Here is an 18,496-nt window from a genome sequence, read left to right on the forward strand (position 1 = left end):
CTACAGCAGGATTTGCTTTGAATAGAACTTGAAACTCTGCTCTTTTCAGTGTCTCCAGATTCTCATCTAACATTTTAAAAACTCAAAAAACCCAGTAGTGACACTCAGAGAGAATTGGATTAACTGAGCGCAGGATACGTGTCCTTTAATACAACACAGAGAGATCTGAGCATCGTCACTGCACTCGGTTACATTCACCATGGCATTGAAAGGCACTTTACTACGGCCTGACCCAACTGTAGAAGACTTAGTTCTGTCACAAATAACAAACAAATAAATACCCAACAATCAATAAATAAATAAATCAGCGTGTATATTCCTCCAATATAATCACTAATGTTGCCTTAAACTGAATGACTACAAATATTGCAATAGACTATGATATGCAATAGATACTAAGGAATCGCGGAATACTTTTCTGCAGGTGTTTGTATGAAACAAGACATAATCCAATATAATATCATAAAAAATGATTTTTGACACACTCTTGCTACTTACAGCTCTGGCTGCTAGTGTCATGAAGATGCCTGAGATGAAGGTGAGGTAGTATCCTGGGTACACTCCATGCCACATGGCAGAGAGCAGGAAAGTGGCGGCTGTTGGATGGTACGGACATCGCTCGTAACACACTCTACAACAGAAACGTCACACTTTATAACCACAGCACGGTACGCTGGTGAGCAGAGTAAGACACCGGTGGATCAGAGCACTTACCTTTTCAGCCAAAGTGCTGTCTGTATGTTCCAGTTGTCAATGAACATTTTAAAACTGGTTGCAAACTGAAAAAGAAAGAAAAAAGTCAATACTACGGCAGCACTGTGCTTTGAGATTTTGTTTATGACTCAAACCTGGCTTTCTCTTACTTCAATGTCCAGTATCCTCAAGTTGGATATTAAGTCCCATTTCGGACTGCCGTCTTTGTTGTAACCATTAAATCCAAAGCCAGCAGCGTTGTTGATAGCATCAGCTAAAAAAAAAGGAGCAGCTATTCATTATTTTAATCTAAAATTATAATCCTTAAAAACATTGAAAACACTGATATTTCTTTCCACATTTTAAACCCTAATCAAGCTCCATATTTAAAGCATGTTTCACTCTTTGGACACAAGAGGGCGGTACAGCACTACAATAAACAACAGAGAAGTAACCACTGGACAGGTTTTATAAATTTACTGTTACCATCAGAACATTTTTAAAGATTATTCCGTTGAGATGCAAACATGCCACTCACCAAGTGTCCACACGAAGTAGTATTTGGGCCTCAAGCTGAGCATGGACAAGTAGAGGTAGAGGACCCGCATTAAGAAGGGCTGGGAGGTGAAGTATGGGTCTTCAATAACACGGTCCACTGGACAGATCCTGTGGAAGGTCAGGTAGACCATCAGACACAGAGCACAGGTGCCCAGCTTCAGGATCACATCCCTCTGGAAGAAAGAGAGCAACGTCAGGTTTGGTACAAGTGCCCTGGCGCCTTGGGGTCGATAAAAGAGACCCCAACACTGCAGTGCTTTCTGGAGAAGAGGAAACGTGCTGACTGGGCTGATCTCTACAGCAATGTCCAGGGCCAGGACAAAACAACTTCTATTTAGAGGAATTACTCTCTGCTCTGGGTCCTCTATACACTCAGCTGCTTCATTCTCTCAGTTAGAGATAAAATAATAATAATAATAATAATAATAATAATAAATCCTATAGCCTATAGGGTTTCAACAGACTTCTTTTTTCTGTGCCTGCTTCCGTATGAAGACGTGAAGAACTGACACTGCTACTTTGGGCATATAAAGGCCCACACAGTGTAACAACACTGAGAGCAGGCTGGTAATGGCTACTCCAGATTCAAGAAGTCGTGGACATGAGTGCTTTCAGATTTGCAACACACTCAAACTCTTTGTAAACAGTGTGGTCATTCCTTTCTGTAGCTGCACTAGCTGTTGTTGTTGTTGTTGCTGTTTTTTGGGTTTTTTCTGTACAGCTATTACCACATGAGAGGCAAAAAAGAGGAAGCTAGGAAAACCTGTCCTGAATCAGCTGATGACCCACATGACACTCATGACCACAAACACATCATTTAGTCACAAAGGATATGTCCTAATAACTCTCATCCTGTTGTTGTTAGAAGATAAAACATTTGCAGAGTCCAGAGTTTTCCCTTAAATTTTTGTGAAAGAGTCAGTCCTCCAGCAGGGGGCACTGTAGGCCTGCGAGCAGGCTTGTTACCTTAGGCGAGGGGTCGCTCTGTTTGCATTTGCCGTTCTCCTTGCCGTTGGACTCCAGGTGTTTGTGCTGGTAGCCCGTGCCCTCGATGAAGGCTATGTAGTCATTGTATGAACACGTGGGTCCTGCCAGGATGCCCAGGAAGTTGCAGTTATAGCTTAAATACTCCAGTAGACTAGGCATCTTCCTGCATAATGAACATAAACACTCTGTTAGACCGGTAAAGACAAAACACAAAATGCAAGCTGAGTTTATCCAAGGGAAAGAGTCAAGGAAAAGAAGCAACAAAAGATCTTAAAATTGCTGAATTTGCCCAACTCTCTTTATTTTTAAAACAGAAATAAGTGTTTTCACTGCCCTCTCTCTTAAACTAGATGTGCTCTTCTTAATGCAAATTTAAAGGTGTGGGTTAGGAAAACAAGCAGCAAACGCTGATGATGGGTCAAGAAACAGAATATTCATAGCCTGTATGATCATCTAAAACAGTTTGCCGGCTTGTTGTCTCTCTTTCTTCTGCTTTCCAGTTGGTCTCGGTGTCTCAGTTGGTCATACATTGAGCAAACATGTGAGCGAGGACACAATGGTCTTGTTCAGGCTGACTGTCATTCAGTGGTCAGAAGCTAGAGGTATACAAATGAACATGTGATATTTCCCTTTATCTAAATTAAGCATTAAGGCCTTGCATTTGTTGTGCTGAACATAGTTGGAGTTATTTTTTAAGAGCTCGTTTTAAATTAAAAAAAAAAAAAAATTAAAAATGTAAAAATAAATAATAACAATAAATATTTATATCTAATAAATCCCAAATGTCCTTAAAAAGAAAAAAAAAATAATCCAAAGTAGCTTTTGTTGTCTTAAAGCAGCACTAGGGGAGATTTGTTATTTTTGCTCTTGGGCGCCCCCTTCCTATTGCAGAGTGTAATTCACTTTTAGCACCATCCTGAAATCAAGAAGTGGGGACGGTTTCCTTCCGGCTGCCACAAGTTACATAGTGCAGTTTCTGCGGTGTAACAACCGAGGCTCTATTCTCCCTATCACAGACATCACAATGATTTTGAAGCTGTAAGTCTAAGGTAAAAATACTACCTAGTGTTGCTTTAAAGAGTGCTCCCAAAAAACATGCCCCATCACGTCCGCTCCTCTCTTCCTTCCTTTTCCTCACTCGCAAAGAGGACCCTTGGTGGCAGGAAAGCCCAGTCGCCTGGCAACCAGACCCCAGCCCCTAAACATGGATTTTTGGCCACAGCTTTCTGACTCAGACCCCTGAGGCCAGCAGGAAATAATGTCCCTAATTGTCATCTCTAGGTGGAACAGTGTGTTTGTACCAGAGGAGGGGAATCGTACAGGTCTTGCCGATCAATGGGAGCCATTTCATCAGCAACAGCAGCCTACATTCCACCGTTGGCTTCATTAGAGCTTTTACAGAGGAACTGACCACAAGTGAACACATGTTAAATGGCAGTGAGTGGAAGAACAATCAGGAAGAGAAACCTAACAAACGGCAGGGAAGGAAGAGGCTAAAGTTAAAGGTGGTAAGGTGTGAGTATACGAGCCTGTCCCAGACACAAACATACCTGTCGCACATACCTTACAGCGAGATATTTTTGACTGGGCTTGAGATGCTCCATCTTCTTGGTAAGCCCTATGGAAATAAAAAAAAAAAAAACACAACACATAACAACATCAAGTTAGTTCTGCACTGTTTATAACCTTCTTGTTTATATTTTTATTTAAAAAACATGTAAAAACACGTCTATTTAGTACATTTAACTACCTCAAATGTTCTCTGTGTCAGCTCATAAACGGACTGTGACAGAGATATCTGACCTTCCAAATCCAATGTAGCCTTTATTTTATAATCACTGCTAGTCAATGGGCACCGTGTGATTACATCTGATCCTTAGGTTAAGCTTTGACCGATTAGATGTTTATGGATGTTATTATGAATATCTGTGATAGGTTCAAACATCTCCTGCATCACAAGAGCCTACGGTCCATACATCTGGAGTTATGAGGCTAGGAGGAAGGGCCGAGGCACACAGTGTGTGACAGGTGGAGTCATGTGTCCATCTCAGTTCTGTGTGAAACTGACCAATGGCTATTCTAACAAGGAAGGAGGTATACAGAGTTTGTATTTCTTCACAGAAATGTGGTCAAGAGTGCAGCCTCTAAACTGTCACCCGACACCCCACTGTTGCTTTTAGGTAGAAAACAAATGGCTGTGACATATAAATTAAATACACATACGATTAACTGCATAACTCATTATATAACTGCATACGTGGCACTGCAATTACTTTGAAATAGTGCAGCAAGTACTGTATCGTTTGCGGTAATATCGTCATCGTTTTTAAAAATCAATATCGTGATTATAGCGATATTCTGACTTGTTTACATAATGACATCATGCAGTTACCCATAATACGTTCTTTACATGAGTGATTTAGTCACAGTGGAATGTGGAGGTGGTTTGGTTACAAAATAACCGATGTACAATAAAAGATTTTATTGTGTAAATATATATTTATTTAATATAATTAATTATTTATTTTGTTGCAATATTTTGTTCCTAAAATGTTGTCATATCGCCACAATACCTGGAAATATCGTAGGGCCATATCGCCCACCCCTAACAGAACGTACACTTCTCCTTCCAGGCTCATACAATACATGTGTAATCTCAGCAAGCAGCATGGAGAACCGTGAGACATGGGCTTAGATGAGCTGTTCTTTAAGACTGTGTTTCTTTTTAAAGAAAGGAGACACCTCCACTTCACCTTACACCAGTGCTGAGTCAGGCCCGTCAAGGCGTGTGAATGCTCAGTACTTGTGTGTAAAGGCACTGAGCGTGTAAAGGCAGGTAGCGGCAAACAAATACTGACAATTGACAAGATGTGGCTAAGGGGAATGACGGGAATGGACTGCACCCGGCACAATGGTGGCATTCACTATGGATCCAAAGCAAAGGCAACGTAATTTCCCTCATCGATAAAAAAAAATCGAATAATTCCTGAAGACACAATGGCCTCGTCCAATGCACAAGCGGCCCTTTTAGAGGTGTAAAACTGGGCCGTCTCAGGAAGGAGGGTTATGTTCTGCTTCTTCGATTGCTTCCTCGCCTACACTGAGAACGCAAGGCTAATGAACACTGACAAATGTGACGCTTACAGACGTGAGAGTCAAAGAGCGGCTTGAAATGGGGAAAAAAAGGGAGAGAGAGAGAGAGAAATGGACTTGTCAGATGTGAGGAGCAACATACTAAATCTGTCACTCACCGTCATGAATCTCAAACGCTAGGCTGGTAATCTTCTGTGTTATTACCATCATAGGCCTGAGAGAGAGAGAGGGAGAGAGAGAGAGAGAGAGATTACCAAGATTATTAATTCATTCATTACCTCGAGTGTCATGGTGGGTCCGCAACAGTTTTTTGGACTGTGGCAGGACATCAGAGCACCCAGAGGAAACCCATGCAGACACAGGGAGAACACGCCCTTCCAGAGGTAACTACAGTTAAATTGAGTTTATCATCACTCATAGGGTTGGCCTATAGGAAAAGGTCTTTAGGAAAGCATCTTCAAAGGATTCGCTTTTGAGATCCAAAAAATGTCACCCAACACCAGTAGCTCAGTACCTGAAGACATAAACCAATCAGACACAACATTACAACCACTGACAGGTGCCATAATTAACATTAATCCTCTGTGAACAAAGGCGTCTTCGAAGTCCACGCTTTGGCAGCACGGGGGGACATATGTTATAATTCTCCAGTGGTTTTAATGTTATGGCTTATTGGTTTAAAGAGACCAGCGTTCTTCTCTCTCTCTCTCTCTCTCTCTCTCTCTATCACAGTCGTGATCCATTATTCATCCTGCTGCACCACCAGCATCCACCTGCCCATTACACTCCTACAACTTACTGAGCGTGAAATACACTCAGCTCTCGCACTTCATTCTCAAACACATCTAGACCTTTCAGTGTCCCTGGCATAATGCCACCCAGTTGTGGGCCGTGAACATGATGAAACTGGGCTTTAGACAAGGTGGAATTCTGAGTTGATAGAATAAGACATCAAATATTATATCACCGTTTTATATACGAGTAAACTGTGTTGGAGAGGGCAGCATAGTGGCGCTGCAGGGTCTCCGGGTCCTGGGTTTGAGCCTCATCTTGGGTCTCTGTTATTGAGGAGTTTGGTGTGTTCCCTTTCCACAGTGTTATAGACCACCAGCTGAAGGTCATGACTGAAGTGCCCTTGAGCAAGGCACCTAACCCCAAACTACTCCCCAGGCACCGTGGCTAGGGCTGCCCACTGCTCCGGGTACGTGTGCTTACTGCCCCCTAGTATTCATTAATGTGTGTAAGTGTGTGTTTCACTGCAGGGATTGGGTTAAATGCAGAGAACAAACTCCTCTGTGTCCAATAAAGTGATTCTAATTTAATCTAATCTCATCTTTGTGGGGTGTTAACATGGTTTTGAAGCTGTCATTTTAACATAAAAATGCTACATAATGTTGCTTTAATATCAATCATTATCTTCTGCATCTGTGGGGTGTGTAGTTTGCCTACAATAAAGCTGAAGCCCTCATACATAAGACTGGAAATGTATGAACAGGTGAGGGTCTAAATGAAAAGTTTAATATCTTCCACAATTTGAATGCAGTATTTGACTCATTATCATTATCCAGAAGTGTGAGAGCCTCACAGACCTCAGAATCCAACACGCTTCCCACAGACATCAAATGAAAGTGCCTACTATAAGTGGAAACCACTTACCCTGTGAAGTCTGCCGAGTACATGCCATAGTCGAAGACGTAGACCCTGGTGATCTGGCAGAGTGTGAGGTAACCCAGGGCAACCACAAAGCAGTATCTACAAAGAGGGAAATAAAAGAGAAGAGACGACACTCTGAATGAGCAACAGGAAGGAAGACACGGTACTAAGAGCTGCAATAACGTACTGCCCCTTTTGAGACTTCGGGATCAAAGTTCACTGCAGTTATTCTGGGTTTTAAGTCACCAGGCTAATAGGGTCCATATCGCAACACACTCTGGACAGGGCCCCAGTTATGGAGGTATATTTGGTGCAAAACCCCTGAGCTCCTGTGATAGTGAGATTTGAAGTTGTAGAAAATAGTTACACATGTGTATAAGTACATTTGAAGTCACAGAGAAACCTGTAGATTTTTTTCCCTCTCCCACAAGTACAGCTTAACATTTACACCTTCACAAACTCTTCACTGAAGCTACACAAATCCAGTTCTACACACACAAGTACAAAAATATCATACGCTCTGTTTTGATCCAGTTGTAGAGGCTTGTATGGTGAATAACACATTCGCACACTTGTATAAAACTGTTAACTTCCTGTTTGTGGCACATTAGTATATGGGAGGGCGGAAACTTTTCAAGATGGGTGGTGACCATGGCGGCCATTTTGAAGTTTGTCAATTTGGATCCAACTCTTGTTTTTTCATTGGGAAGAGGGTCATGTGACACATCAAACTTATTGGGAATTTTACAAGAAAAACAAGGGTGTGCTTGGTTTTAACGTAACTTTATTCTTTCATGAGTTATTTATAAGTTTCTGACCACTTATAAAATGTGTTCAAAGTGCTGCCCATTGTGTTGGATTGTCAATGCAACCCTCTTCTCCCACTCTTCACACACTGATAGCAGCACCGCAGGAGAAATGCTAGCACAGGCTTCCAGAATCCGTATATAATGAACACATTTTATAAGTGGTCAGAAACTTGTAAATAAATCGTTAAATTCCCAATAAGTTTGATGTGTCACATGACCCTCTTCCCATTGAAAAAAAACAGAAGTTGGATCCAAAATGACTGACTTCAAAATGGCCACCATGGTCACCACCCATCTTGAATAGTTTCCCCCCTCCCATATACTAATGTGTCACAAACAGGAAGTTAATATCACCAACCATTCCCTTTTTATTAATGTGTATCCATATAAATGGCCCACCCTGTATATCAGACGGAACGTGGTGCAGAACTAATCTGTATCTGTAGAACTGGGAGGCGGGGACTGTTCGGAGATTAACCCTTCTGACCAATCAGAGGAGTTTGTATGTGCGCATGTCCCTTGGCACCGAAGAGAGAGAGGAAAAAAAATCATTCAGCATTGCTGCTGACACCTACGACGGTGTTTTAGGGCCATGGCATTGAAAAAATAATAATACGATTCAGTCAGAAATCTGAGAAAAATCTCGAAATATACGAGAGACTATTTTCTACAACTACAACTGTCACAGGTGCTCAGTCACTCACACCTCACCCAGTCACTCACACCTGTGGACGAGTTTGCAGAGCCCACCCACCTACCACCATGTTGTTCAAGGACTGTGGGAGGAAACTCCTCAGAGTTCCTCACAGACAGTGACACGAGGCAAGTGACGCTGTGTCGAACCAAACCTTAAATTTCCACTTATTTTAGCTCCTCAACAACAGATGAACATGGTGGTGTTTAAGAGCAGTTTTCCACAAAATGTTAACAGCTTTATATCCATGGACTCGTGGTTTATAATTCAGTTATAAGGGCCACAATAAAAAAGTCACAGTAACCACAGTAGCATTCTCCTCCATGTCTAAACAGACCTGTTCAGAAATGGGATATTGTCTTCCACCGTACCACAAGTGAACACAGTTATGGGGTTTTAATAAAACATCCGTGACACGCTTTTATCAAAATGCCACAAGGATCAAACACCACAGCGGCACTCTCCCCCATGTCTAAACATCACTGTTTCAGCACATGTTTAAACTTGTCTCTATGCTCGCACATAAACGCGGGGCTGGGGCAATTCTAAAGTCTCGTTCAGCTCGTTTTAGCCCAGATTTTTCAGGTCCTGTTTCACAGTGTGTGGGTTGGTAGGCTCCAGACAAACAAATGTATGTGTACATGCTCTGAAAAGGCATTTTCTTTATATAATATGTCCCTTTTATGTCGTCTACCATTATTCAATAACAAGTATTCTCTCATGCGGTAACTCGACCTCCTCTGGATGAAAGTTTGGATTGTAATCTATAAGTTATATAGCTCTGAGGCTGTGGAAATGAAGTGGGAGAGTTCTACAGAAGATTAAACACACAGGAGTTTCCCCCAGTAAAGCACCTCCAACAGCTTTACCACATTCTATCCACTAAAGCCATGATCTCCACCCAAAAAAACAAACATCTGCGTGTTTGAGCTCCAGAGAATGAGGCTTGAGCCGCCTCTGCAGATTCCTCAGCTACGAGCTGAGGGTGGGTAGCTGGCATTTTGAGCTGAAGACCCTTAACAAAGGAGGTTAAAGACGTCCACAGACCCACTGGTGGCACTCGGAGGCAGCAGCCGCCTCACCTCAACACTGCCTCTCTTTATCAGGCCCTGACTTCAGTGTGAAAGGCCTTGTTCTCATGCTGAGGGAGACGCTTTGTTCCACATGTCTTTCCTCCAGCTGAGTGTCGGACAGAGCTGTCCACTGTTCTGCAGAGCAACAAGGTCACCAAGCTCTGCTCATTTATTTATTTAATACACAGTACTACTGTATATTTTCATAGCAGATATACAAAGCTCGATTAAAATGATTCCAAAGTGTTATGTCCCTTTCCATTCAGGACTCATTTTGAGAATCTTTTTCAGAAGGGTCTTATTTATATATTCACTTATCCATTCATTTCTTGATGAATACATATATTTATCCAGTGATTCCGGGTAGGGTCCTGACCCACAGCGACCCTGAACCGGAAAAGCGGATACAGACAATGAATGAATGAATGAATTAACTATTTTTCAAAGTGTTAGCCTTGACATTCCTTTCCTCAAAGTTATATTTTGGACTCCATCTTTGTGAGATCCCTCATTTGATCCTCAGTGAAGCCTCAGCTGGGGGCCCTGGGTGGACTCATGGCTAAAGGGTAGAACTGGCAACTATTAAATTACGAGAAAATTCTGTATAAATACGGGGGGGAAAATGTCATGTGACATTGAATGACAGTAAGAACATAAATATATGTTCATTGTACTTTAACTCTTAATCATATACAATGCATTGACAATTACTAACATGCAATGTTTAGCACAATACTCTTAATAACTCAGCAAATGTCTTGTTCTTTCAGAATATAATTTTATCAAAATAATATTTGTGACCACCTTGCCATATACAATAATATACAGCTTTAATGTAAATATGAACCTGCCACCTGAGAAAGAGAAATCCATCTGTTCATATCAAAGACCGTATCAGAAATGGCCTTCCAGTGTACGGCCAGAAAGCCGTGGTTCAGTCTTCAGTGGAGTGTGAAGAGCCAGTGCTTCCGAGCTCTACACAATGCAGGTCTTCTCACAGCCACATGTGCAGTCAAGCGGATGAGTGAACATGCATTATTTGTTCACTGACTGCACACAAAACACAGGGTGTTGACACTGCAGCAGGTCCAGGGTAGAGCATCACAGAATGGAGACATGTTCTTAGTGAAGGATCCTGGACTAATATAAATGTGTGAAGGGTTGTAGTGGAGAACGGGTGTTATAAGATCCTGACACTTACTCAGTGTGATCCAATACAAATCCAAATGATTGTAGACACCCATGTCCACAAAAGAGTGGAATCTATTACTGCAGCAAACTGGGGACAAGCTATAAACGAATATGACTGGATTTCAGAAGGAATGTAGGACGAGTGTCCACAAACATCTGCAGACAGATTTTAAAGGCCACAGCTTTGCTCCGACATATTTATTAACGCTTCCATGCAGCGCCACACAGAAAGTGGCAACAGAGTTTAAACTCAGAGGGATGAGGAAGGACAGAAATCATTCATACCGAGGAGCTTTAGGAAGACTGCAGGAACCATTAGGCTTAGTCCATTTACTGCACTCTCTCCTAAACACAGCGACATTTCAGAGAGTGCGGTTTTCTTTTGTTGTCGTGCCCTGTGTATTTTTCTATTTATCAAAAGCACAAGCTTTAAATTATTTTTTTCACTGCAAAAAAAAATCACAAAAAAAGAGAGCCTCCCAACCCACACACTGTGAAACAAGACAACTCTGACATCTAGAACTGAGCCTTTAGAATTGCCACGCCCCATTGTCTGTGTCTCTCCAGTCATCGCCTAAATGCAGTGAAGAGAAATAAGAGCACTGAATAAAAACAGAGAAAACAAGAACAGAGAAGGAAGATAACTGAGTGAAAATAGCTAAAAACCAAAGTTTCTGCTCCTAGCTCCTCACTTCCATGTGTTCAGGTCGCGGTGAACAGCGAGCGGCTCATTATCATTTCAACGAGCAAGCCCTGAAACCGGTTGTTCTGAACAGGAAAATGCTGCTGTATTTGCTCCTTGTGGTATTTTCACCAAAGCACATCATATATGTTTCAATAAAACCCCAGAACTGTGTTCCATCGTGGAACAAGATAGAGTATGTTCTCTTTAAAGCTAAGCATTTCTCTCTGTCCAGTAGATGGTGCTCTGTCTGTGACACATGCACAGTGGGGTGGAAAACCTCCTCCACACATGCCTGAGAAGTAACAAGCAATACATCATATCATAAAAGCGTCACATAGATTCCTGTTTCATCATGGCTCTTAAAATACAGCCTCTTCCTCATTGTCCAACAAATCTATTTTTAAAAAAGCCTTATATTAAAATACAGTGTTAAAATTGCTCCTACATACAGTCGAAGCTTCATCAATATCAGGGTCACGGGAAGTTCAAAGCCTAACCGGAATTATTGGGAGCAAGCCAGGAACACACCCTGGACAGGGCGGGTGTTCCTCACTCATCACACATACACACACACACACACACACAAACACACACACACACACACACACACACACACACAAACACACACACATTTGTCTTTTGGCATTTCTTTGTATTTCTTTTTAACAGATAAATGCTGACATAAACACCTTTATTTTCTCAGATGGTATAAGACTCTGTGTGTGTGTGTGTGTGTGTGTATACATGGGGCATTGTGGGGACCTAAACTTGTTTACACACTCACATTGTGGGGACTTCTCTTTCTTGCGGGGACCACCAGCTGATCCCAACAATGTAAACCATTACATCTTAAGATGAAACATGTTTTAATGCTGGTTTAAGGATAGGGTTAATCTAGTAGCGACCATGGGAAAGTTAATGTGTCCAAAAAATGACTGTAAAACTGTGTAATGTTCCCAAAACTCATATACACAAGACTGCGATTTTGTTCTATTTTCTCAGATGATATAAGACATTTGCATGTGTGTGTGTGTGTGTTACAGTGTGATTGCTGCTACCCGTGAAGAGGGCCTGTTTACACTCTCTTGCCTTGCCCCATTTCATTATGACGGAGAGTTATTTCGTTTCCCGGGGTCTTGTGGGAGTCTTGGCCGCAGTGTACTGAGGGAATCAGGCAGGTAACGCAGTGAAGGAAATCCCATTAGTGCTCAACAGCCAGTGGCCAGATCCCCATCGCACAGAAAGACGAGCAAATTGTAAGTGGAAGGAGAACAGATAACAGAAGCTGGGAGGAGGCCGTGCTTTGGGACCGGCCACATTATCTCCACACAGATAAAGACATAAAGACACGGTGCATAACAAGCACAGGCAGGGTCTGGAATGAGGCCCCACCCCCTGTTTTTTATCACCTTGTTGTGACGTCAGCGCTTTCAGGTACTGAAATAAACCTCATGGTGAACTTCCTCTAGGTTTAACAGTCAACACACGGACTTAAACACACCCACTGCTGACATTCTTTCTCAGGATCGTAAACGCCTACCTGGTCTTTACCCCTCTCCTGAAGGCATGTCTTTACCATCCAATAGTGAGATGAACTTTACCAACCAAGTCTGTCTGAGCAGCTGCTAAATTCCCACTGTGCCTCTGCCAAAGTTCCAGAATAATACTTCAGGTCCACAGTATTTAGGGCTTGTTATGCAATAATCAGAGGTCAGTGGACTGGATTTGGGACTTGTCACTGTAACCTGCCCAGGGTCAATGCCATTCGCAGCCGCTCTTTGACCACTCTCTCTCTGACACACTGCCCAAGGTCGACCGCGGGTGGCTGAGTAGAGAGGGTTCTGGTTTTTGGAAAATGCTTCTTCCTAAGGTTATTTTCACCCTGTAAAGTGGAGTTTGGTAGTCTCCACTTTCTTCAAGTCAAAACTCAAGTGTGTGTAAAGCAGGGGTGGGTGATATGGCCCTAAAATAATATCACAATGTTTCAGGGTAACACACTACTGCATCGAAATAACTGTTATATTAATATTCATTCATTCATTCATTCATTGTCTGTAAGCACTTATCCAGTTCAGGGTCACGGTGGGTCCGGAGTCTACCTGGAATCACTGGGTGCAAGGTGGGAACACACCCCGGAGGGTGCACCAGTCCTTCGCAGGGTAACACACATTCACACATTCACTCACACCTACAGACACTTCTGAGTTGCCAATTCACATATCAACGTGTGCACCCAGAGGAAACCCATGCGGACACAGGAGAACACACCACACTCCTCATCAACGTGTGCACCCAGAGGAAACCCACACAGACACAGGGAGAACACACCAACTCCTCACAGACAGTCACCCGGAGGAAACCCACACAGACACAGGGAGAACACACCACACTCCTCACAGACAGTCACCCGGAAGAAACCCACACGGACACAGGGAGAACACACCACACTCCTCACAGACAGTCACCCAGAGGAAACCCACACAGACACAGGGAGAACACACCACACTCCTCACAGACAGTCACCCAGAGGAAACCCACACAGACACAGGGAGAACACACCACACTCCTCACAGACAGTCACCCAGAGGAAACCCACACAGACACAGGGAGAACACACCACACTCCTCACAGACAGTCACCCAGAGGAAACCCACACAGACACAGGGAGAACACACCACACTCCTCACAGACAGTCACCCGGAGGAAACCCACACAGACACAGGGAGAACACACCACACTCCTCACAGACAGTCACCTGGAGCGGGGCTTGAACCCACAACCCCTGTGCCACAGCCTTCACAAGTGCCCTATTCTCCTGTAAATGTTTATACTTGTGTGTTGGTGCCTAACGTCATTCTGCAATTACACCACCACAACAATAACTAGTGAAGTGCACTATTTAGGGAGTAACAGAGAGTAGTTTACATGTGCAGCAAGAAAAGAAACAAATACAAATCTAGCACTTTTTTTCCGGCTGGCTGTTACTTGGGTACTTCTGGTTAATTTAAGGACATTGAACCCAATGCCAAACATTAGTTATAGAGGTTTAAATCCCCTAGTCTTGGGCTTTGGATCGGTGATGAAACACCAACATACCTTTGGAATAGGCTGGAGTGGCATTTATGACCCTGAGCTATTCATCCAACACCAGCACCTGATTTCACTAATGTTCTCAAGGCTAAATAATCGCAGCAATGCTTCAGAATCTAACGCAAAACCTTCGCAGAGTAGAAAAGTCCCTACAGATACCCTTAAGGTCAAAGAAATACTGAAGGGTTGCAAGCACTAACACAGAGGGCCCTATTAGCCGTCAGATGGCAGTGTTAATAGCAGTCGGTATTGAAAAGTGCTATTTTTAGCAAGTACCCTGAAGCTGGAGAGCATCAACACATGGTCTATTACAGTCACATGTTTTTAGATCAGCTGGGACAGTCTCTCAGCTGGGCCAGTGTCAGCATACAAACACTCAACACATGAGGACAAGCCTTTACATGTAGTTTGATCCTCTTTGCTGCAGTAACAGCTTTTACTTTTTTGGAAAGGCTTTACACTAGAGGTTTGCACATTTCTTTGAGCACTTGATGGCACTCAAGGATGGGAGAATGAATTAGGTCTGTTAATGTTCAGCTCTCGATCACTGATGCCACTCCAACTCCGCATTTAAGCCAATCCGTGTAGTGAAACACACATTTACACACACATTAGTGAACACTAGGGGGCACTGAGCACGCATTCAACGGAGCGGTGGGGAGCCCTAACCTCAGCACCCAAGGCGCAGTTGGGGGTTAGGTGACCTGACGGCTCTGGGGTTTGGGCCAGGAACCTTACCGTTACAAGCTCAGTTCCCTAACCACCAGGCCATGGCTGCCCCATTTGTAGGTGATGCCACTTCAGAAGCCTCCAAACAACACATTTTTCCTGTCCTCAACCTGTGCAACAATAACTTCCACATTGCATTCTCCAAAAGTTCTCTTATTAGTTGTTTGTTCCTCCACTGTCACCAGTATCCCACTCAATACTCTATGGGACCACCCATATTTAATATTTAATATTCATGAGGTGGGCGACACGGTGGCGCAGCAGGGAGTGTCGCAGTCACACAGCTCCAGGGACCTGGAGGTTGTGGGTTCGATTCCCGCTCCGGGTGACTGTCTGTGAGGAGTTGGTGTGTTCTCTCTGTGTCTGCGTGGGTTTCCTCCGGGTGCTCCGGTTTCCTCCCACAGTCCAAAAACACGTTGGTAGGTGGATTGGCGACTCAAAAGTGTCCGTAGGTGTGAGTGTGTGAGTGAATGTGTGAGTGTGTGTGTGTGTTGCTCTGTGAAGGACTGGCGCCCCCTCCAGGGTGTATTCCTGCCTTGCGCCCAATGATTCCAGGTAGGCTCTGGACCCACCGTGACCCTGAATGATTACAGATGATGAATGAAAAATGAATGAATGAATATACATGAAGTGATTTAAATGGGCCATTTATGGGTACGTGTGGGCAGTAAAGATGTGGAAAATGAGGCTTGTTCACCTGCGCCAATTTATAAGAAGATAATCATGATTTACGCAGTGGAAACTGTGTGTAAGCTTAATGCTAAGTAAATGCAGCACAATATGGTAACGAATGGTGGTAAACCTCACCTGTGCATGTGCTCCACTCCGGTGAAGATCATGATGCCGTACGTGAGTCCACTCTGCACCAGAAAGTGTAAGGCATACCTGCAATGAAACACAGATTAGGCCGATGCTACCACAGAGCTTCTACAGGCATGTCGCTGCTTTGTTTTGGGAATGTCTCCAGAAGCTACGGCAGCAAGCATGTCTGATCCAATTACTCGGTCCAGCATAAAATGGCACGCGCATTCTCCTTGGTCAGCAACCAATGACAACTCAATTACACTTTCCAATGTAGCTACTTGGCTTAGAGTGAGGGTGGATTTTGATGGGGGTAAAAATAAATAACTAATATATTATTAAATAAATAAAACAGCATCTTCTCTGTATTAATATTTTCACAAAGGGAAACAGTAGAACTTGGTTCGCGTATTGGAGGCCTTCTCACAGTCGCATGACAGATTATAGCGCTATCCAGCTCCTATCCATGAAGAGTCTAGGAAATATCTTGTGATGTACACAAACGGACAATCTCCAAAACAATAGTGACCTTTCCTTGGGCATGCTGTTACCCAACAGGGAGCTGTATGTGACGGGAGCAGCTTGAGGTCAAGTTAGGAGCTGGAAATGGTTTCAATTCAGTGATGTCATCGCACTGGGTCTATTATGCAATTCACCACAAAAAAACAAAAAAAAACAAAAAAAAAACAGGTACAACATTTCAGTCCAGTTCTAACACCTCACAGCTAGAGACAGCAGTGTCCCATACTCAGTCAAAGGGGTTTTCTCAATATCTTGGCTCAGCAAACACCAGCTATTACAACCACACTGAGCAGAGACATCATAAATCTGACAAGAAGTCACTAGGGTGGGGCACGATATTTGTGCAATAAAGGGATATATCAAGTTGGAAGTCATCTTCAATCCTTCAATCACCCTGCAGAAGAACACGCACTGTTCTCCTGGGATTTTTAAACACAACATCCTCTAAAGTTTACATAATGCAATCAATAAAACTCTCAGTCAAAATGCTTTTGGGAGAACAGAGAATGTCCAGGCTGATCCCAGCTGACAGGAAGGCTAAGGGAACTTAGGTAAATACCCAATAAAATACGACCAGAAAAGCACCTCAAATTAGGGCTGTGCTATACTTTATCATTCACGATAATATCTGTATGATTTTAAAAAAAGAGTATTTATTCTCTTATTGATTGTTTTATTATTATTATTTACTGTGAAGCTTTATGGAAATTTTCATCTAATTGTTTACATTTGCTGTTAATTTGCATGCATTTTCCACACTTTAGTTTTGTGATAGATTTATTTGTTTCAGTATGTATTTAAACAAAACCACAATTGTTTGTTTAATTGGTAATTTACTGTTGTTTACCAAATAACCAAATGTTTACAAATGTTTTTTTTGTTTTTGTTTCTACCGAATGATTGAAACTGTTACAATTATACTACAATAAAAGTATAACCTTCATTTTGTGGAATCTGTCAGGGTAACGCAGAGGGCGGACTGACAGAGGCGGACGCACTTGCTAAAACACAGACGTTTATTTAAACCAAAATAACAAAACAATAATAAACAGACTTGAGGGCAAACACGACGACTGATAAATGAAAGGACTAGAAATAACAACATGAAACGGAAAAAAAACAAGGAACAACTGACTAGGAATTGGGAACACGACTAGGAAATGGAACAACACGACTTGTAATAGGAAAAACACAAAACAAATGACCGATGAAAGCAAGTGACACAAGGGAACTTAAATACATGAACAGACGAGACACACCTGAAACAGATAATGAGGGTTAAGGACAAGGAGGCGGAACAAAGGCGGGACATGGGCGGAGACAAGGACAATAACAGACAGAGCCATGTGCAGAGAGAGCACATGGCGGGGAAAACAGGCATGACAGGACGAGGGTGTGACAGTATCATTGTATCAGTATGTTATTGTAATTAATCAGAAATAGTTTTCAATGTTTTATCACAGCGCCAAAAAAATCGTTATTGCAAAAATACCAGGAATTGTTGTGATATTATTTTAGGGGCATATCGCCCACCCCTAGGACTCTGTGGTTCTACTGTCCAGTCAGCTACATAGCAACATCCCCAAAGGCACGGTTACACCGGCCATAGAGAAAATCACAAGTTGTAGGGTTACAGAAAACATTCCCTGGCTTCTTGCCTCAAAACCACCTGGGGGTCTGTACCTGCTCCTGGGGCCTCTTGAGGAACAGGCACCTCATTACTGGCAGAGTTAGCTATCTCAAAGCCTGGAAATACAGGATCTTCAGGGAGCTATTTCAAACTCCAGCAGTCACTTCAGCCAAACGTTCTCGAGCCTAAAGCAGTGGATAAACTTGGATGGTGTAGTTTGTTTCATGAAGAGAGGGAGAGAGATCCCTTGGAGGCTTGTAGTTGGTGTGGTAGAGCAAGGAACACAAA

General features: G+C 42.8%; 1 protein-coding gene across 1 annotated transcript in view; it reads right to left on the reverse strand.

Moving 5' to 3' along the window:
- Positions 1-18,496, reverse strand: part of mboat2a (membrane bound O-acyltransferase domain containing 2a) — a 48,247-nt gene that overhangs the window by 3,951 nt on the left and 25,800 nt on the right. The window contains exons 3-11 of the mRNA XM_066684309.1: positions 16,063-16,140; positions 6,988-7,083; positions 5,490-5,545; positions 3,802-3,856; positions 2,218-2,401; positions 1,232-1,424; positions 864-967; positions 715-779; positions 499-631 (exon numbers count right to left, since the gene is read on the reverse strand). Of these exons, the coding sequence (XP_066540406.1) occupies positions 499-631; positions 715-779; positions 864-967; positions 1,232-1,424; positions 2,218-2,401; positions 3,802-3,856; positions 5,490-5,545; positions 6,988-7,083; positions 16,063-16,140 (964 nt within the window). The remainder of the gene's footprint in view (positions 1-498; positions 632-714; positions 780-863; positions 968-1,231; positions 1,425-2,217; positions 2,402-3,801; positions 3,857-5,489; positions 5,546-6,987; positions 7,084-16,062; positions 16,141-18,496) is intronic.

Source organism: Hoplias malabaricus, chromosome 1 (genome assembly GCF_029633855.1).
Source record: "Hoplias malabaricus isolate fHopMal1 chromosome 1, fHopMal1.hap1, whole genome shotgun sequence".
Lineage (NCBI taxonomy): Eukaryota > Metazoa > Chordata > Actinopteri > Characiformes > Erythrinidae > Hoplias > Hoplias malabaricus.